Below are 21,436 nucleotides of genomic sequence, written 5' to 3' on the forward strand. Positions count from 1 at the left end.
TGTTGAATTCAGTGTAAGATCGTATTTTATTTTACTCGTGGTCACAGAAAAATAATATTTTCACTCGTGAAAATATTTTTTCTGTGACCACTCGTGAAATAAAATACGATTTTACACTGAATTCAACAAAATTACATTATATTTCATGTATATATCGTGTTTTTTTTCAATATGTTTCCCCGCTGGAGTAAATTTTGTTTGACGAAGGGAAGTAACTGCGGCATAACCGCTATGTCAAAGTTACCTCTTTTTCGCGCGAGCAGTCCGTCCACTAAAAAAACAGTACTACACTTTATGGAAATGGTTGTTGGAATTGATTTTTTTTAGATAAAACACCCTACTTCCATCAACGAAACCTATCATTTTTAACATTTATTGAGGCACAAAACAAGTATTTAAACAAAAGCATTTCGGAAATAAAAAAGTATGATATCGCGTAGAAATACAATTAAATGAAACTTGAGCATGTGACATTTTTGTACATTCAAGAACAATTTCAACAGTTTTAAATTAACAATGATGGACTTATACAAGTGTGTATTCGTAAAAGCAACGGAAGTCTGTGTTTAGTGTTTTTCGTAGTATATATATCTAGTCACTGTCGCTCTCAGACTCTGAATCTTACGGTATTTTTTCGGGATAAATTCATGCTCAGTGCAACCGAAGGATGTTTTGTTGTTGAGACAGCCAATTAGTTTCATATCTATTAAAGTTAAATGTTACGTTTCCATTAAATTTTGTGTTTGCGAAAACCCCAGAGGATATGTGGAGGATGTGCCCGAAGATGCTTTTGAGAATGATGGAGCGCAGACTTTGAAAGTTTTCTCGACAAGATGTCGGAAAACACCATGGCCTTGTAAGGCTAGTTGGTTTTCAATCTGCTTGAATTGTTCAGGTTTTTATGGCCGATGATCTGAGCTATTTGATAAGACTGGACTCATTATCGTTCAGCTTTTGGACAAGCCTTTTCTGAGCATTATTATTAAAAAGAAAAATGAATTGTTGAACTGATGAAGGTAAACAATTGAAGGAAATAGGTCAATTTCAAAATGCTTGTGCATACATGCACACGGTTACAGCTTGTAGGAAGAAATGATTTATTAACTCTATTACTAGTACATGTGGCCAAATAAATATTCAACCGATACCTACCAAGCGGGTTAATTGTAACAATTTGTTCCATGAAATAGTTCATACATAAATTGGTAAGTTTGGTCTTTTTAAATAGTTATAATCAATTGCAAAAGTTTTTTTTTATTAAAACTATTGCATAATTTGATTTTGACAATTCTATACGATTCGGTCAATGTGTATATTACTGCACTACAGACGACAACAAACATGCACTTGTTACATACATGTACATTCCAAGTCAAGGGAAGCAAATCTAATAAAATATGGAAAAAAATAGTCCCGAGTTGTCTGTACAGAGTGGAATGATCAAATGTTATCATTTCACTCTGGCTCGAGTTATCAACTTATCATTCACCAATATTTTTCATTCTTTCACCGATATGCATGAAATAAATTGCCATAAACACAAAATGAGATTTGACAAAATTCAAAAATACCCTATACTGTAATATGAAACAAGTGAAGAATGTTCGCCCGGCGAAAATGTAAACAAAGACCAATTCTCGTTGAAAATTATAATTTTTTCGTAAGCTACAAACAAAATACATGGCTCAAAGATGCAGTGGCCCGTTATATACACGTTAAAACCGGTATTTTTATCGAGAGAAACGGTAAAATACGAAAATACTTCAAAATGCGATTTATCACAAGCGCTAGTCAGACATTGTTCTGTCAAAATGACGTAGTACCCGGCTCGCCTTTATCGATTATCGAAAGCGGCCGAAGGACGGGAACCATCGGAAAAGGGTTGCCGGGCGAACATTCTTCACTTGTTTCATATTACAGTATAGGGTATTTTTGAATTTTGTCAAATCTCATTTTATGTTTATGGCGATGTATTATTTTGATTATATACATGTTCAAGTATGTATAAAATATAATTTTGGCTAGTTGAAATTATTTATTGTGACTTTAATGAGCCTTTGTCATCAAGCCACTGTGAGCCGAATTGTAACAAGGCATGTATTCCAATGTTTGGTAAATTATTAAATCATGCTGCAGGTACAAAATATGTCAATATATTTGATATAAATACTCATCTCAGAAATAAATCTGTGTTCACTTCACGTTGGATTCTTGAAAGGCATCTGGAAATATCGCCCCTTATGTAGTTCAGTAGGCGTTAACATATATGGTGAGGTCATCAAGTACACATGAAAACAGGAAATTGCAGCGCCACTCGTTTTTCGTTTTGTGCTTTGTAAAACAAAAATCTAAAAACGGTATTAATGAATAAATTTCTTGTCTTGATTTCCGTGAGTAAAATTGAAATCATAGAAAAGAAAAAGCTTATCAATTTTGGTTTTCTATTCAGTCATAAGAAAAACGAAAAATAATGATCCTTATTCGTTTTTTACTTTAAATCAAAAACAACGAAAAAACAAAACAAAAAAAAACACGGTATATACAGGATAGCTTGTTTTTCGTTTTTCGTTTCACACTGTAAAACGAAAAAAGCGGTATAAATAAATAATTTCCTTGTTTTGTATTCCGTGGTTATAATTAAAAACGGAAAAGGAAAAAAAACCTATCAATTTTGTTTTTCTCTTCAATCATTAGAAAAACGAAAAAGAATTTGTATGTTCCTTTTTCGTTTTTTACTTTCAATTGTAAAAAACAAAAAAAAGTATATACACGGACAAAGGAACTCCGGATAGATGGAACTTCGGATAGAAGGAACTCCGGATATAATCAACACATATGAAAGGCCCCGAGGAGTTCGTATAGTCCGTTGTTTAGTGTATCCGTGTTCGGACTTTAACTTGCAATACACGAAGGGATTAACTTGGCATTTTAAATCATTTTGCACTGGCCATTTCCAGGCGGAATTACAAGCATTTATAGCTGAAGTTATTTTAATGCATTTGTGATCTGTATCTGGCCCCAATATCACAAAAAATACTCAAGTCAAACTCACAGTTTTCGTTAAGTACAAGATGCGTTCAATGTATACAATCATAGCCACAATAATGCGCGTATAGGGAAATGTTTTAACATTAGGATATTCATTTTGTTCCCTAAACGCCACAAGTCGACTGATTCATACCATGTTAAATATATGCTTCAACTGTAACTCCACAATATTTAACACAGTACTTAGTTAAACATATTTTTAGCCAATACCTTTTTCTTATTTATGAGCACAAATTTAGAATCGCTATTTTTTAACTATCTAGCAGGTGCCTGTTATATTTCCGCTCAATATACTAAGCGCTGGGATCTGTCATTCTTGGCTATGAAAGCCACAAGTGGGATATGGACGCGTAGAGTCGCCAAAACAAAAAATCGTCAAAGACTCTGAAGCGGCTGTTTATATGGACTATTGTATACAATACCTTCGATAGTGTTTAAATAATACTGAAACATGGGCATTTGTGAATATATTGCTTTAAGTTGATTATGTTTATATTATATTGTCATACAATTGCTGTTCATGACTTTGTCAATAACATTGCGTTTGAATAGAACCAATTCTATTCGTGTTTGTTTTATTCTTATGCTACTTCATGCATGAAATAACTTTTTCTTCTTACATATTTAAACAGAAAAATAGTTTACGCCCAATAACTTAATCAAGCATTGATGGATAGCTATGAAAAGACGTGTGTAGGTAGTTTATGTTAAGTTCAAATCTCCCTTGCGGAGGATATATTAAAATAAATGAATGAATGAATGAATGAATGAATGAATGAATGAATAAATGAATGAATTAATGAATGAATGAATGACTATTGGGCTTGTCCCTGTATTTTTCATTGTATAATTAACTCCAAAACTTTTATCATATTCATATTTATTACTTTTACTCGACATATGTACTCAATGAAGCGGAACATTTTTGGTGTATCGGTAAGTATTCGGCGAAGAATGTATTAGTTTTTTTCGATTTACTGAAATTCTAAAAAATCCTAAGATTCATAGTTGTTTCTTGGTAGATAGTTGTTAGGATAGCCCTCTTTAAGGTAACTCTTGAGAAAATGCATGGTTTTAGGTAAAATGTCACTGCATTTTACAGGCCATATGACCGTAAAGGAAACAGCAGAAGTTCATTGCCTTTACGCTTCTGTATACATGCATGAAGAGAAATTGTCAAACAAGTAGCCAAATACCTATTTTAAGGGCACGCAGATCAAAGCCTAACAGCTATTTAACGGGGCACGCACAGTACAGAAAATACAGATTACATTAAAAAAATGTTCAGCAGTACATACTAACGTTGTTGCTTTCGAAAGTTTTAACTTCACTTAGGTCATAAACGATTACCCAACATCACAGCTCACACTTATCCAAACTTTGATGTTGGCTGCTTATCATGTTTATTTGTAGTTTAAATGTACGAGTACGAGTCAATGTCATCTAAACAATAACAAGTTCCTTTAACAATAATTGTATGATTAAGGGTTTTGTCGAAAGAAAAGAAAATACCCCAAAAAGAGATCACGACAAATACGTCTTGTTTAATTTCTCTTGATCTTCATAACGCTTGTCTTTAGTGAGTAGGTGTAGTCCCAACACCGGTGCCATGCAATTCCCTCGTACAACCAGCGAGTGGTGTTGTAGTGGCCATCCACAAAGTATACACCGTTAAGCGGAAGTGGGAAACAGTCGACTACGTGCCACCAAGGCCCTCTTGTATTCCATGAGCACAACTCGGTAGCGTCCTCGGCTTCTCTGTCTTCTGTTTATTATGTTTATATTTTGTGTTAGAAGTCGACGAAATGTTTTAAACAATATGTCGAACAATTTTAATATATGATTTGTTAAATGTATGTATTTTGTCATTAGCGTTTTAATTTTACGTTAAAAAGTGATTCAATTTTGGAACTATTTTGTCCGCAATGAGCTGTGTAAACCGGTCGGGTCGTTCTAATTACAGCATGGTTAAAAAGATTTAATCCACGTTTAAACAACAATATGTTACGGTTAATTTAAAAATGGGTTTACCTGACAATTGTTGATATATTGTAATGTATAATGGGTAAATCTGACCCTGCTAATTAAGAGGAATTACATTTAATTTAGTTAATGTTACTTTTAAAAAATTCTTTAATTTTGAGAAAAATAGTTGGTGTAAACTGAATTATTAGTTAAATTATAAGTGATTGCCAGTTTGGTTTTCGTGATAATCATTGTACAGCTGATGCTATTTTTCTGCTACATGATATTGTCCAAAACGTATTAAACAACAAGGGAAAGCTTCGGTGTGTATTTATTAATTACCAGCGAGCTTTTGATACGGTTGATAGAGATGCGTTATGAATTTAGTAAATACAAACAGGAATATGCTGTAAAATGACAAGCATGATCGAATGTATTCATAATGACGTACAGGTATGTGTTAAATTATACTGTGCTGGCGAATTGGAGTTTTCTCAATTTTTTCGATGTATCAGTCGGTCTAACACAAGGAGAACCACTTTCTCCTCTTTTATTTATATTGTTTATAAACGATACCTTTGAAAATTTAAATTTCCAAACATTTGCTTCTAAGGATTTAGAACTTTTATCAATATACATGATTTTATTTGCTGTATTTTTTTACCAAAGATCCAGCGAGTTTACAAGCCCAGATGGATACTATTTACTATTTTTTCTGTTAAATGGGGATTAAAATTCAATTAATATAAAACTAAAATTTGTGTTTGTGAAAAACGGAAGCAAGCTACAAATTCACAATTCTATATTAACAATGAATTGGTGAATAAGTAGATAACGTTAATTATATTTGTGTTAACTTTCATTATACAGGCAACATGCCACATTTGGTAAAATGCTAAATGATCGAGCTCTAAAGGACTACCATATTTATTTTTGTCTTTGTTTGACAAAGTTCATATAGATGTTAAAACTAAAACTGTCTTTATTTGACGCTATGGTCGTTCCAATTTTATTGCACGGTTCAGAAGTATAGGGGGGAAGTATAGGGGGTATATAACTTTAATGAATTTGGCAAGCTACATATTAGATTTCTAAAATACAATTTAGGTGTAAAGCCACAAAATCTGCGGTATATGGTGAGCTTTGCAGATTTTCTTTATCCATTTTATGCAAGGAAGGTTCTGTTAAATTTTGGTTAAACATTATAAAAACGTAAATTCAATTCATATAGAAAATAATGATTTGAATGTTAACGTAAATAATTCTTTTTGGGCAAAAATAATACTTTCAATTTATGATCATCTTGGTTTTATGGTTATAAGAAAAAACTCTGATGTAAATACAAATTATCTTCCTTTACTAAAATGTAGAATTCGTGACCAGTTTATTCAAAGTTGGAATGCTCCTATAAATAATATGCCAGCACTTTTATTGAATTGTAAACTTAAAGAAAATATTTGGTTTGAAAAAAGATAGATTAAGAAAAATATGACCAATTTCAGATTATCAGCAAATAACCTTGAAATTGTAACTTGTAGATATTCAAGTACTGCCAGAGCTGATAGAAAATGTAAATATTGTTCTTCAAAAATTAATATGAAAGAAGACGAGTATCGTTTTTATGTTATGCTGTACACTGTACAACAGATTGAGAGAAAAATACTAAGGCAACATCTCCTGGCCTTCTATAAATATGTATATGTATTACTAAGCAAATCATGTAGTAAATTACTAAATACTGTAAAATATCAAATTTGCAATGCAATTAAGAAAAACTGACCATGGAACTAGAACTGTGTATGAAACATACTGTAATAATAAAGTATAAATGATTTATACTGTCTTATTATTGTGCTGTTTATTTTATTTTTTTTATTTATTTTTTTTGCGTTTGTTTTGTATTATGCTCTCCAATGTACTATTTAATATCTGTGTGTTAATAAATGTATTGGCAATACACTGATAAAGCCTACCTACCGATGTCGTCAATTTTGCATAGATACCACTGCCATTGCCATTTTCACTAAAAACTGCGTCCACTGAGCTTCCAGAAAAGCATGTGCAGCTTGGTTGAGAAGTATTAAAACTAAACAGTTCTCCAGCCGTTGTTTTACGACAAATTCTAAGACATTCCAGACTTGAACTTGCGTTATAGAAAGTTAGATTTCCTATATCCCCTGGCATTACTACTGTCTGCATGTACGTTTGAAATGACGCGGTGGCACGAGGACATACGTCGACAAATTGAAAAACAATCAATAAAATTGCAGTAAATTTTAACAGTTGTAAACTGTTGTTTGACAATCCTGTCGGTACATTGACATTCGCCATGCTCAATCCTGCGCCTGTTAAGTTTTGTTCAGATGTGGAATATATATATTTGTATCACTAAGGGCGTGATCCAGTTGACATTACGCCAAACACCCAGTTGTATATTATTGTGTTAAATAAAATTGATAATCATCGAGTGTGGTCGTAATAAGTTTAACGTCATATCAATTAAACAGTAAATATGTGGTATTAATGAAATGTACGCTTTAGTTTGCAGGACCAAAAGTACGATAACTTGGTCTATATTTACTTAATATATTATTCATACAGGTTTGATTAAACCCATAGTAGAAATCGATAGTTTGTGGACGTTTTGTTTAATCTTGACCTCGCTCGCCCCTGTTCTATCAATTCGATCATGATTTGATGTATGCAGGCCTAAAATATATCTGAGTTGATGGCAACATTCTTAAAAAATGCTAGGTAGGGTTGGGCAAGTGCAGTCAAAACACCAATCAAGTCTCGAATGCTTACCATAACAGTTTTGTATTTTGTGTATTAAATAAGTATTAATTACGTTTTTATATGTAATTAACACAAATCATTATAATCTTATCTATTATATAGAATATAAAGTATTGTCTTTGTCTAAGACACATATCAGTACATCCTTTTACATATAAGAGCCAAACAACCTTGCTTATCTCATTTAAAAATGCTTTAAGACACAAGACAGTCGCGCAAAATCGTGACAACGGCATTGTTTGACTTAATTCTTTTCACAATCGTTGTAAACTAAATTATCAAATTTGTTAGTTAATATATGCCCGTGGCTACACAACATTTTAAATAAAAGATATTTTTCAAAAGTAAAAAAAAAACTGAATTTAAAACTGAAGGGGTAAGTAAAACTATGACAGTCTGTATTTTGACCGTTATATATGCATGTGTGTGTGTGTGCGTGCGTGCGGGTGCGTGTGAGTCTGTGTGTGTGTGTGTGTGTGGGGGGGTGTTAACGCTTATTAGTTCGGAATCTGAACACAAAACCATTCCATGTCAGTAAAAAATAAAGGTTTCTTGATCAAAATAACGGGCACAGACTATAGTTTGGTTGAATCTGTAAATATCAACGTGCGCATTTTTATCAGAAACACTCAAATTTGATAAGGAACAATGCATAGCATCAAAATGAATTCCTCCTCTGTAGTATATGAACTTGTACGTTGTAGTTGTAAAAGTAGTGGTACACATTGCAATCAAAAATGGCTTCAAATATGGCACCGAAAAATAGTAGAAACATACTAAATGTATTGCGAATGTAAGTTGTGATTATCTAAGCTCGAACACCACGTAGAGTATTGCCAATTGCTAAAATTTAATCAACTTTGATTTTTAAGTAATATCTCTGAAAAGTCATTTATTTGTAATTTTACATTTGACATGATTGCACATATTCAAATTGTGAAATAAGCAACAATATGTTGAAATTTTGTTATAAGCATTGTTTAAAGTTGAACATTTGATACTAAAAGTGACTCGTTCATGTCTTATAGGGTCAGACATCACAACAAATAATTTCGTCTGATTTGTGAACACAATTACTATTCCAATGATAGAACATCATCGAATGTTCGAGTTAGTGCTCTATAATTAATGAATATTTTAAACCGTGACAGAAAATACTTTGGATGATTTAAGCCTTAGAGTTACAAAATTGTGTCCAAATAAGTATCTGCCAATTAATGATTGGTGCGTGTTCATACAAGTTATTAAATAATTCAATTTCATCAAAGTTTAAATAACATCTTTGTCGACATAAAATCGCAAACGTTTAAAATGATGCTGGTTATACTGATACTGCAAACTTTCAAGGCATCATATCTTGCTATATATATTTATCCCTTACCGTATACTGATTGATTCTAAATATTCATGGAATGGACTGCAGATCCAGTAAGAAAGCAACTACAGCAAAAACATACGCTTCTTGTCAATCTCACTCATAATGCACCATTTAATTGTAGCCACTCCCCCAGGTCCGGGGAATAGCGGGGACTTTGTCTTTCGGTCCAGCCAAGCCCGGGTAAATTCCCCGCCCTGCGGGGACGAACTGCTGGTAAAATCCCCGCCAAATGCCCCCGCACCACAGGCACTCTAGGTAAGGCCCAATCCCCGTTATTTTTAGTGCGAAGTCAGAACCACCGCATTCACCCGACACTGCGGGGCCACCTGGAAGGTAAAACACTGCCCTTTTCTCTGGCTATCCCCGGTATACTCCCGGATCTAGAGGGGGGGGGGGGGCGTGGTTATAATTGACTGGTGCATTAGAGGTTTGATAATGTTAAATCTAACAGTGTACGTATAGTATCATCGCTCTGGTGCACGAGCCCGCCGAGTTGTATCTACATATATATGGCGTTACAATGATTTTGTTCTATTCTTTTAGTGTGGATATTTCGAAGAATAAGATCAAAAGGTACATAAGGTCTGAAAAAATGTGCATGTCCTGAGGCCGTATTTAATTTCATTCTTATCCTTATCCCGAGACATGCATCAGTAATGCCATTCACTTCATTGCCCATTTATGTTTACAGTCCTTTCAAAACACTTGCATCCCAATTTTGCAATTAAGTGAAATTTAAGGTGGTCATTGAATACATCCCCAGCATATGAAAACCGATTGAACATCAGCATAGTTATATCTTACAAATACAAGAATAACTCCGAGAGTCTCTGTCGACCTTTCGTTGGGAATGAAGCTGATGATTTTGAAAAAAAGCAGAGCCGCCACAGACTATATTACTTTACCAATGCTCGATGCTTTTGCTAATGAATTGATTTTAAATAATTAAATATGTCTTTGTTTGATTCAAACTTAAGTTATATTTAATTAGGGCATCCTCGTTGTATTGAACTTTGCTTAATTAACGAGCATTAGTGAGAATACAATGATATAGGATATTTTTAATTAAAGCAATAATTTATAATATAAAGGATTATGGATGTAAGCGTCAGAGGGAAGCACTTTGGTGGTGCAAGAATTAGGCTCGAAACGTGGTGAAGGGGGTTTGACGGTCTTCTCCATGGAGCATGTCCGCTAACTGGACTCGGAAAAGGAAAGTAATAGTTAGTGCCTAACATTTGTTTTGGTTTTGAAACGAAAGGTCGACTGACTTAATGCATGCTAAACTTCTAAGGCACGTTCAGCACAAAATGACTATTGATGCCTATCTACAAGCCAGTGCGCATGCGCAAGCTTCTTAATACATGTACCTTACTTATTGAAACCAATTAATGACAAAATAAAAACTTTGGTGGTTATTTTCGTTACTAAATGGAAATTTTGCGGTTGTAATTTGCTGAATGGAATTTTTGGTTTTCAGAGCTCCTCTAAATGATTGAATGTGAATATGTTCGGCGAACCCATGGACGAAGGAAAGAGCCTGAACCACTAATGCAATGTATGCCATGTTCGACCATATCGACATGAAAAGTGTTTTTTTGCGGAATTTGGCTGAGAAAGAACTGCCCTTGTTTTGTTTTTGTGACTGGCCATACTTTCAGATTTGGCTTCCAGTCGTTCACTTGTGAAATGTTAGCAAACTGTTTTGTTCTATTTTTCTTCGCTTCGCACACTGCAAGCAGGGGATTACGGTATGACGTCACCATTGCGTCATATGTACTTCCGTTGTGTGGAAAATTCTCAATAAAAAAAGTTTTTTTGACTGATAGACATGTTTTCACATGCTCAATACGCTGTAAATCAAATATATCATTATTCCTGAAACTTTTATACCTTGAGTATCTATTATTGCTTGATTTATCATTTAGAATAGAGATTTAAGCATAAACTGCTGCCCTATAGTTGAAAGGTCATTTTGGAAGAACTGTCATGGCGGACTGTGCAATTTTTACAGTTTGTTTTTCAAGTGGAGAGATTTTTCTTAGGAATAACTTGATCTCCCTCTTTTATTGGCTTAAAATGTAATTTAATGCTTGTATTTTAAGAATATATATGTTTATCATAGTCTGCATTCGCTCGAAATGCCTTTATATGTTGTCTAAAAATAATCATTTCACATTGAATTATAGAGGAAATGACAATGGTGGTGTGTAACCTTAACCACAAACACAGGAACGCAGGCACGTTTTGTTCAGTGTAAAACGACAAATATAATGGAATACGCAGTTCATGTCACCATCGACGTTCAAGGTAATTATAGTAATAGACAATTATAAACAAAATTTGAAGTGAAATACAAGACATTGTAACGTTGGACAGTTTTATTGTTTCATTAAAAAGTTTGCATGAATTACTTCAACATTGCGAATTGTAGAAATTGCAATAAGTGTATTTCGTTTGCTAGGAAATATAACACTGAGTAAACAAAACCTGTCGTGTCTGCTAATTGTATTATCGTTTTCAAGAAATTCAATCAAAAACTTTGCAATTCTTTTGGAAATATTTTGTATGTAAATAAAACATTCTACCTATTGGCGGGTACGTAAAAACATTATTCTAATGAAATTTGGGAAATATGCATAAATGTTTGTGTGTTTATGAAATATGTTGCATATGAACGCTGTGTTGATATCAGAATTGTTTTTTTAACTGATTTCTTCAAGTAGACACAAAACGTGTAAATTATATTCGTTAAAAGATGTAAATTTAAATTGTTAAAAGGTTTTTGCTGTATCTTTTCATTTGATTAAATGTATTGCATTTTGCTTCGTATTTGATAGTAACATATATTGATAAATGTTGGGACAAGTTAGAGGTTTTGGCCATGCAAACTTGTTTAAGCCCCAAGTGGACTTCAGTTCAAGTGTACTCTTGTTTGAATGAACATTCCAAGACGGTAATCCCATCATTTATCATTATAGCCATTTTGATGCATTTGTGGTCTGTTTGTGTTTATGTTTGTGATGTTTATACTCCTGCGTCTCTAGTTCATTGTCGTGTTGGACCTTGCCTTGTGTCTATAAACAGTGTTTAGTTATGACTACTGAGCTTGTTCCTTTAGTCTTATTGTACAAGTTTTCCTCACTTTTATTACATTTATTGTCGGTAACACGGTACTTGAATCCGTTTACACTACATACTAAGTACTAAATGAAGCGGAGCGGTATGGTGTAACGATAATATTCGGCAATAAATTAGGTATATTCGAGATTTTTAAAAATTCTCGAAGTTCTTTAATCTGAAGAATAAAATGCGTTCTTTACGTCAAATGTCACTACATCTTACAGGTTATATGACACTAAAGGCGATCGCAGGGGTTCAATTCCTACACACAGTCCTGTACATTCAAGAAGGGAAACTGTCAAGACTGATTATTTTCAGGCACACAGATCAAAGCTTTACAGTCATTCACGGGACATATGTACACAATGCAGCAAATACAGATTTCATAAAGACTAATACAATGTCTATCAACAAATATTAAGGTTGTCGCATTCGAAAGGTTTGCAAAACAGGATTTTACGATTACCCTACCTCACAGCTCACACATATCCAAACTTTGTTGTTGGATGCTTATCATTTTCCCTTCCAGAATGAAGTGCCCCTGTTCCTTCAATGTACAGGTACATTCTATTTTAACAATACATATTTTCTTTAACATTATTATAATGAAGGGTTTTGACGAAAGAAAAAAACAACCAAAGAAGGATCAGGGTAAATATGTCTTGTTTAATTTCTCTTTATTTTCATCACGCTTGTCTTAAGTGAGTAGGTGTAGTCCCAACACTTGTGCCACGCAATTCCCTCGTACAACCAGCGAGTGGTGTTGTAGTAGCCATCCACGAAGTACACACCGTTAAGCGAAAGTGGAAAACAGTCATATGCGTGCCACCAAGGCCCTCTTGTATTCCATGAGCACAAGTCAGAAGAGTTTCCGGCTTCTCTGTCTTCTGTAGAAAACGGTCGTCCATTTTGATAATCAATCAACGGACTCTCATACATAGAAATACAGCTGTCATTGGATAAAATAATTCCGCCAACATGAAGTGTAAAGTTTGATGCCTCTGATCCGACGCTGAAGTTGGTATACCTTTCGTAGTCAGTCAATGTCGGTTCCCCGGGCCAAGCTTCTAGTTCAATCTCCAGAGAGCTAGAAACAGATGTGAGGAGGTGTATAGTGTTGAGACCAAGCCAATATTCACCTCCCCGGCTGCCAAACCCGGCTGCATATTCTGCCCATAGCCTCTCAAAGTTCTCTGAACCGTCCATTCGGCGTTGTATGACTGTCCAGCCGCCGTTTGCCATGTCACACCAGGCAGTCGTTTGCTGGCCACCAATTGGCTGGATACTGTATATTCCATCAGCTGTTTCTCCGTGGTTGAAGGCGTCTAGACAATCATATGGGTACTGAAATAGCCACAAACGTGTTCCATGCAGTACATTTTGTCCGTATACGGTCTCATGAATCCACTAAATCTTAAATCGGTTATATGATCAATGGCATATTTTGTAGTTAAAACTCCCGGACCGTTTTTGGCCATCAAATAGGCATATTTTTATAGTAATGTACTTTTGATAATGAAACATATTTAAAATGAAACTAATTTAAGATTGGTTTCCTTCTTAATCTAATTAAAATAATTCAAGCAAAGTGTTCAATGTTAGATGCACACGTCCCATGATCATAATTTCGGCAATTCTAGTGAGGCTGATAAAATGTATGTGTTGATTAACTTCTTTGAAAATCATTAGCAAAACGATGGGGCCAATAGTAATGAAAATATTTCTGAATAAATCAATTACGAGGGCCTCAAATATTTGAATCAGGGACGCATTACCTAAAGCTAAAGCATGATACTTTTCTCATTTCTTTGTATCGTAGCTTCATTAGTCTGCTACATATTTATGTGAATTGAACTTTTAAAAAATGAACACAAAGTTTAAGAAAGAATGTGTTGCTTTTTGTGACGTTAATACAGAGTGAAGATTTTTAAATATGCACTCTTTCTTTCAAATAAGATTTACTATAATTAAAACATCGTTTAAATATACCAAAAAGGATGAATACATGTGAAAAACAATATTTCTCATGAAGGATACCGAGATTAATTTGAAAGAAAGGGTAGACAACACGGTATTGCAACCTTATGAGACGATAGTAGATCGCACTAAATATTTAAACACACATCAATCATTCAATAATTTTGCGTTTTCAGCTATTTAATACACGGTTACAATTTTGTTATCAGTAAGTATTTTTAGGTTCATCACTCAAAATGTATGTTTGTTATACAAGTGTATGTATTGATTTGGAATACGAGTGTCACTTTAAAGTAATGACCCATATACTTTATTGAAACAGCCTCCTGTTTCTTATACAATCTAGGTTTATACTACAATAACTAGCTCTAAATAACAATTATGGGTTCAATCATGTACAATGAGAAACTATTAGATACATTAGATATTTATACATCGTATTGATATTCAAATTAATAAATGTATTGGCATTGCACTGATGAGCGGTTGCTTAACTTTCCGAAACCTTGTGTATAGGAATAAAAGGGATAACCGTTAGCTATCGTAGAATAAACCGAGATTGGTTAAGAAACAGCTAAGCAACTAGCCATGAGAAAGCATACCTACCGTTGCCATCAACTTTCCATAGATACCACTGACATTTCCATTTTCACTGAAATCTGCGTTCACTGAGCTTCCGGAGAAGCACGTGCAGCCTGGTTGAGAAGTATTAAAATTAAACAGTTCTCCAGCCGTTGTTTTACGACAAATTCGAAGACATTCCAAACTTGAACTTGCGTTATAGAAAGTAGGATTTCCAATTTCCCCTGGTGAAATTATTGACTGCATGTACATTTCAGATGAAGCAGCCGCACGAGGACATACTTCGACAAATTGAAAAACAATCCATAGAACAAAAGCGAAATCTAGCATTTTCAAACTGTTGTTGGAAAATCCCACCGATCCTTTGACTTTCGCCATGCTCAATCTGTCTGTGACTGTTAAATTTCAGTCCAATGATAAAAATATCATTGAAGGTATTACGGTAACACCCTGCTGTTAATAATTATATCTTTACAACCAATAGGGAGTTCTATCAGTCACGTGACAACTCTGGACGAACAAGTGCATGCCGGTATGTATTCAAAATATTATTTTGCTAAATTAAGTAGATAAATATAGAGTGCGATCGTATTGAATTTGGCGTCATATTAATTAAACAGTAAAAGAGTGGTATAAATGAAATGCAGGCTTTAGTTTACAGGACAAAAAAGTACGATTACTTGGTCTCTATTTACCCTCATATATTATTCATTAAGTTTTACTAAAACCCATGGCTAGAAATCAATGGTTTGCTGACTTTTATTCTTTTGATCTCGCCATCGTTTCTGAATAGTTTTTAATTTGATCACGATCTGAGGTAGCGCCATAAGGCCTAAAAATCTGAAAGGTTTTGCCTGGTGGGAATAAGTTGCCCTAAACACATTTATATTTTTAGGCCTCAGTACCCACATTCTAAAGGGGTTGGGGTCTTTACAGTAAGAATACTATCGGCTTGATGTTGCATATATATGTATAAATATCTGAATTTTCTCTTTTGAGAGAAGATTTATAACAACGGTGTTTTTTACAATGAATCAGTACACAAAATACACGAACAGATGCATTAAAACATATACATTATTGGATTCGAGCATAATGAATGCATTTAACTCCAATCGTGTGTACAAAATACTCCGCAGGCGATTCAGAGTCTCATTCAGAGCGGCAATACAATAATTTCTATGCTCTGCCAAATCATCAGTGACAATTTCACTCGAGTTTGTGATATTTTGCGTTGCACGATGAATTGATGATTGTGTTTAAAACACATGCAAGCAAGATTATGTTTTTGAAAGCTATCATTATATGTCCATACATACACAATGCATTGTAACAACTATAGATATTTAATTTCGATTGGAATAAAAATGAACAGATAGTCTGAAATGTACGGATTTTAAAATCAAACTATATAACATTGAACGTTAAAACAATGGGACGTTTCAGGAAACAGCATATCGTACGATCAATTTTACGAACCTTTTTTATTTGGTTGTACATAGCGATATATATATATAACGATTTATTTGAAACAAACAGTTTGGCTGAACAGATTTTCTCTAAATTTAGATTTACAAGCAAAATTTTCATTATGTTTCTGACTCTTGCTTTTAAGTATCCAATTGAATTCATGTTCCTAAGATCTTTTTTCGTACGCTTTTTGGTAAGATGTAGCGTATCTTTTCAGGAAGTAGACCGGATATGTTGCCAAAATCAGGGGCTGATGTATAACTGTTTATGTAGTCGATCGACAAATATGCCAATTTTGGTAGATTGATGATGCTTTGTGACCCCATGTAATATTGGTGTTATTCAAATATGGATCAAGATTTTGTTAATCAGATGCATGCCCTTAAATACATTGCAGATTTCATATTTCAAATGAAATTGAGGTGTCATTTTTCAGTTTTTTTCATGGCAAAACATTTTTAAATGATAACGTTAAATCAATTTGATCAATATCTTGTATGATTTATGTTCATACTGATTAAATGGTATCAATCTGTACGAATTGACTTATTGTTGGTTGGAGTACAGCTATATAGCAGCAGACTAATTATACTGATGGAGTCCACGTAACTGCCATATTCAAACCTTGGACCGAAGGATCGACCGTTCCAGAATGTACACTCGAGTTCTTGGTTACCAGTGGAACATAAACCATGGTCAGCGTATTACCTGAAATAAAGACGGCGTGATTAGGTAAATATATTATATCACTGCTCGATGCCTTAACAGTAATGATCACATACTGTTGTTTCGTTTTAAGAGACTTAAGATTTTGCGAGAAATTGGGACCAGCCCCAACCCCCCCCCCCCCCCCAAAAAAAAAAAAAAAATAAAAAAAATAAAAAAATAATAATGATAAAAAAATACTTATTTCAAGCCTCAATCACAACTCATTTCCCAAATAACATCAAACGTTTTTAAAGTCTTATATGTTTTTACACGTTTTTAAAAGCGCATTTTCTCATAAATATTTGGTTAATATTTTAAACTAGAAAAAAACTACAATTAAAAGCGAATCGAGTACAACGCATTGTTTGTGAACAAATACTCAAGTTAAGCATTTGATCTAACACTATTTTTAATTGGAGTTTGACAAAATTACATTCTTTGAGAAAATACATTTTTGATTTTTTTTAAGACGTACAAGTTTTACCTGAGTATTTTTGTGATATTGAGGCCAGGGCAATAAACAAGGGGATGCATAAATGAGGAATAACATGCCTGGCATTTCATAATCCAGGCAGTTAAGGATGTTTTAACGTTCTATAACATATATCAAAAGGTCCTTTAACGAAAGATCCAACATATCATTACTATTTCAGGTTGAACCACCTAGTATACACATATATTATGATATACGAGTATCTATACGAAAAAATAATCCATGTCTTCATTATTTATTTATATTTTTTGATTGAGATTGCCTTTAAGTGGTTTGCAATCAATAACTCGCTAAATGGATCTTCATTATTTCTTTCGGAAATATTACGCTAATGTTGAGGAATTTAAAATTTTGAAGCAACGCAACATTTGTAAACAATGGTAGTTAAAAGTACATTCAATACAACTTAAGGGTTAACATTCGCCCTCTGGCAAATATTTGCAATAACCCAATTACTTTTTCTGGTATAAACATTCTTAAGTTTGCAAACATTCTGGTGTGAAATACGACATGTGTTCGGTGATCAAAGCCCAACAAGACACACACTGACAAAAGAAAATATTAACATTAAATATTTACATAAATATCAACGAGCTTCATGCCGTCTTTCTGAGACCTAGAGGTCCAAGATATATACCATGTATTGATTGATATTATTGAAGATATTCGTTGCTAATATTATCTTTTATAGCTAACTATTTAATGATATTTTTAATGTGTTGTCAAACATTTAAAATAAAACTGCTATAATCATTGTTATTCGAGAAAAGTACCTGGCGTGATGATGTGTTTTACAAAGCATACAAACGAACAAACAATTTTTCATAAGCGTCTCACCTCTTCACATATAAATAAACAAAGAGTAGATAGTATCATTCTAATAAACATTCACATTTTTTTACTTTCAAGCAAAGAGCCATTCTTACATAGAATTATGAGAGACGAATGTTAACAATATATGTAATAAAATTGTACGTATATTAAAAGTAGATGAGTGGAGGACATAACTCCTCAATTCAAGTTCAAACCTTATACAATACTAAATTACATTTAAACTAATTTTACATTTTAGTTTCTCATTATTATAAGTTAATAACATTCATAAAAATATATTATTATACACATATTTTATCTTGAAGTAAGTAAAGTGAAGCAGGTTTGGGCAACCATTCTTGTTGCATGATGATTTTACAATAATGTTCATAATGTAAAAGCTAGAATAAGTAGTATTTAAAATATCAAACAAATCTTATCTAATGTCGTCATAAATTGGACAATTTAAAATCACATGCTCTTCAAATTCCTTACGAGAATTACAATTGAAACAAAATCGTCCATGTTTAGGAATGTTTAATAACGCCCTGTTTCTAAACTAATCGGTGCATCCCCGCTTTAAAATACAGTTAATACGAGCAAACATAATGGCATTAATACAAATTATTATCATTTACAAATAATTGGTAAATCTGGCACCATATTCTTAGTAAATGAAGATATATTTTTTCGGCCTTGGGCATCTTAAGTATTTTTTCTTAATTGAATGTCTCTTAAAAGTGTTATTTCTCCGAAGTTTGGTACGCCCATGTACACTTCTAGTCATTACAACATCTATTCTACTTCCCCCACTTTTCAGTATATATTCAGTTATTCAGTCTGCAATTAACTGTGTAGACTATAATTAAGGACAATTTTATCTGATGATAAAACTTCTTTTCCAAAACTCATGAAAAATCGTTGAACTCTTAGCTGCCCATGGGTGATACAGTAAAAATGTCTATATCCCCATATTCCGACACCACAGCTGATATTACTCCTAACAGGTATCAAGCTATCATATAATTTTCGATAAATATTAATATCAAAAATTACGTGAAAAACTAAATAAATCAAACAAGCTCAGAAGCCAAAAGTTTAAACATAAACCCAGTTTAATGGCAAAGGGTAAACGTCAAAGACATAGAACACCAACACAAACAAGAAACATGGAACAACACAAAGCCTCCAAACCCTTTCACGTTTGTAATAAGAAGGCCGAATGCTCTGTCAGCTGAATTGGCCACTTGTTAAGCTGTTCTGTTGTTGTCTAGATGTCCGTGAGTAACTGTCCTAGGTCGGTATAATCATTTATTATTTCGAACTTCTTTTCCCCACAATAAGACTTGGGCACAGTTATAGACATTAAAGGTCTCTTTAAATAGAAAAATGCAACTAGAGACTAAACTTTTGTCAGATTAAGTTTGTTTAAACAACTTCGATAAGAGGTCACCTGATAATAACTCCTGTCATTTTAAATTCTGACATTGTTCTAGATGAGTTTTCTTATATAATCGTACAATAATAATACTTATAATAATACTTATAATAATAATAATAATAATAATAATAATAATAATAATAATAATAATAATAATAATAATCATAATAATAAATAAAAAAAGTATTATTATAATTATTACTATAATAATACGCATAATAATACCCATAATAATAATCATAATAATAATATCTTTATTTTAAGAAGCTGGTTAAACATTATGACATCATTATAAAACTATAAAAAAACATCATAATAACAAAATTTATATGTCAATAATTATATAATTACAATATTAGCAGAAGCCTATCAATACTAATACAAACATTTGCACAATAACATTTATTCATGTAAAAGTTTAAAAACTTAATTTTTTTATTATAAGATTAACAATTCATTTAATTCAATTTCATTCATTTAGCGACAGACACCCGATCGAATATATCATATACAGCACATAGTTGTTATGAACACAATCTATGTCATAGATATAAATATATGAAACAAAATTACTGCGGTGCAGTATTTAAAATATGAGTTTTAAATCTATATAAAATAGACCCTGCCTCTGGTTGACCTTTTTTGCGAATCAGCTTATTTTAAGTTAATTTGATCTTGTTGTTTGCGAAAATATGAAACGTTTCGAGGTCCTCAAGTATTGAAAGCATTGGCGGTTTTATCTTTGCCTAAATTTACGATTGCCCGCAGAACATTTTAAGTTTTGTGAACATCCAAAGACTGTCAGTAGTCGTTGAATACCACTTAGTTATTTTGGTTAGCCACTCAACTGATTGACAATCTACAAAAGCCATTACTCCGAATGCCAACGCAGTAGCGAATTGACTTCAAACGAGACTTCAAATTCGTCCAGCTATTCTTGTTTTTGTTTGTACAACATCAAAGCGAGATAGAAAACGTCAGTAAATATTGGTGTCTAATATTGGGGTAGGTAAACAGTCTAATAAGTTTCGTGAATATCAAAAGAGTGTCAGTAGTCGTTGAATACCACTGAGTTATTTTGGTTAGCCACTAAATGATTGACAGTCTACAAAAGCCATTACTTCAAATGCCAACGCAGTAGCGAATTGACTTCAAACGAGACTTCAAATACGTCCAGCTGTTCTCGTTTTTGTTTGTACAACATGAAAGCGAGATAGAAAACTTCAATAAATATTGGTGTCTAAAGTTGGTAGAGGTAAAACAGTCTAATACGCATTCAACGTGAAATAGCTATCATGAAAAACATACTTAATCTCCATATAAATAAATGGGCATTTTTATCGTAAAACATCAAATTTGGAATACCAGTATGTCTCTCAAAAACGTCTTTTTTCAATTTGTCTTAGTATTTTTATTTTTGTATTATTTTTATTTTATTTTTTCGCACACCCTCTTTCTTTTAACAAAAAAAGCATTACAAACAATATCGATCATAACTTTGTTGTTGATTGTTACATTATAAACTCTACAACATGTTTTTGAAAATATCTAGTATATGATTACTGTAGTTAGTTCTGTATTGATATTGTTTTGTTGATAAGTGAATAAAAACAAACAAAAACAGTCTAATACGAAAGACACG

At 33.1% G+C, this 21,436-nt stretch overlaps 1 protein-coding gene across 1 annotated transcript; it reads right to left on the reverse strand.

Annotated features, from left to right (window-relative positions):
- Nucleotides 1–12,976: 12,976 nt before the first annotated feature.
- On the reverse strand, nt 12,977–15,247 carry LOC128237723 (fibrinogen-like protein 1). The gene is made up of 3 exons (XM_052953304.1): nt 15,208–15,247; nt 14,894–14,982; nt 12,977–13,654 (listed from the first exon to the last, which is right to left on the reverse strand). Exons 1-3 carry the CDS (start codon nt 15,245–15,247, stop codon nt 12,977–12,979), a joined length of 807 nt encoding a protein of 268 aa, XP_052809264.1.
- Nucleotides 15,248–21,436: the final 6,189 nt, after the last annotated feature.

Source organism: Mya arenaria, chromosome 6 (genome assembly GCF_026914265.1).
Source record: "Mya arenaria isolate MELC-2E11 chromosome 6, ASM2691426v1".
In the NCBI taxonomy this organism is placed as follows: domain Eukaryota; kingdom Metazoa; phylum Mollusca; class Bivalvia; order Myida; family Myidae; genus Mya; species Mya arenaria.

Coding starts and splice junctions, on each gene's coding strand:
- LOC128237723 (XM_052953304.1), bottom strand. CDS start 15,247: ATGGCGAAAGTCAAAGGATCGGTGGGATTTTCCAACAACA. Junction 14,983..15,207: donor GGTGGGATTTTCCAACAACA/GTTTGAAAATGC, acceptor CTTCTCAACCAG/GCTGCACGTGCTTCTCCGGA. Junction 13,655..14,893: donor ATGGAAAGTTGATGGCAACG/GTAGGTATGCTT, acceptor TGGCTATTTCAG/TACCCATATGATTGTCTAGA.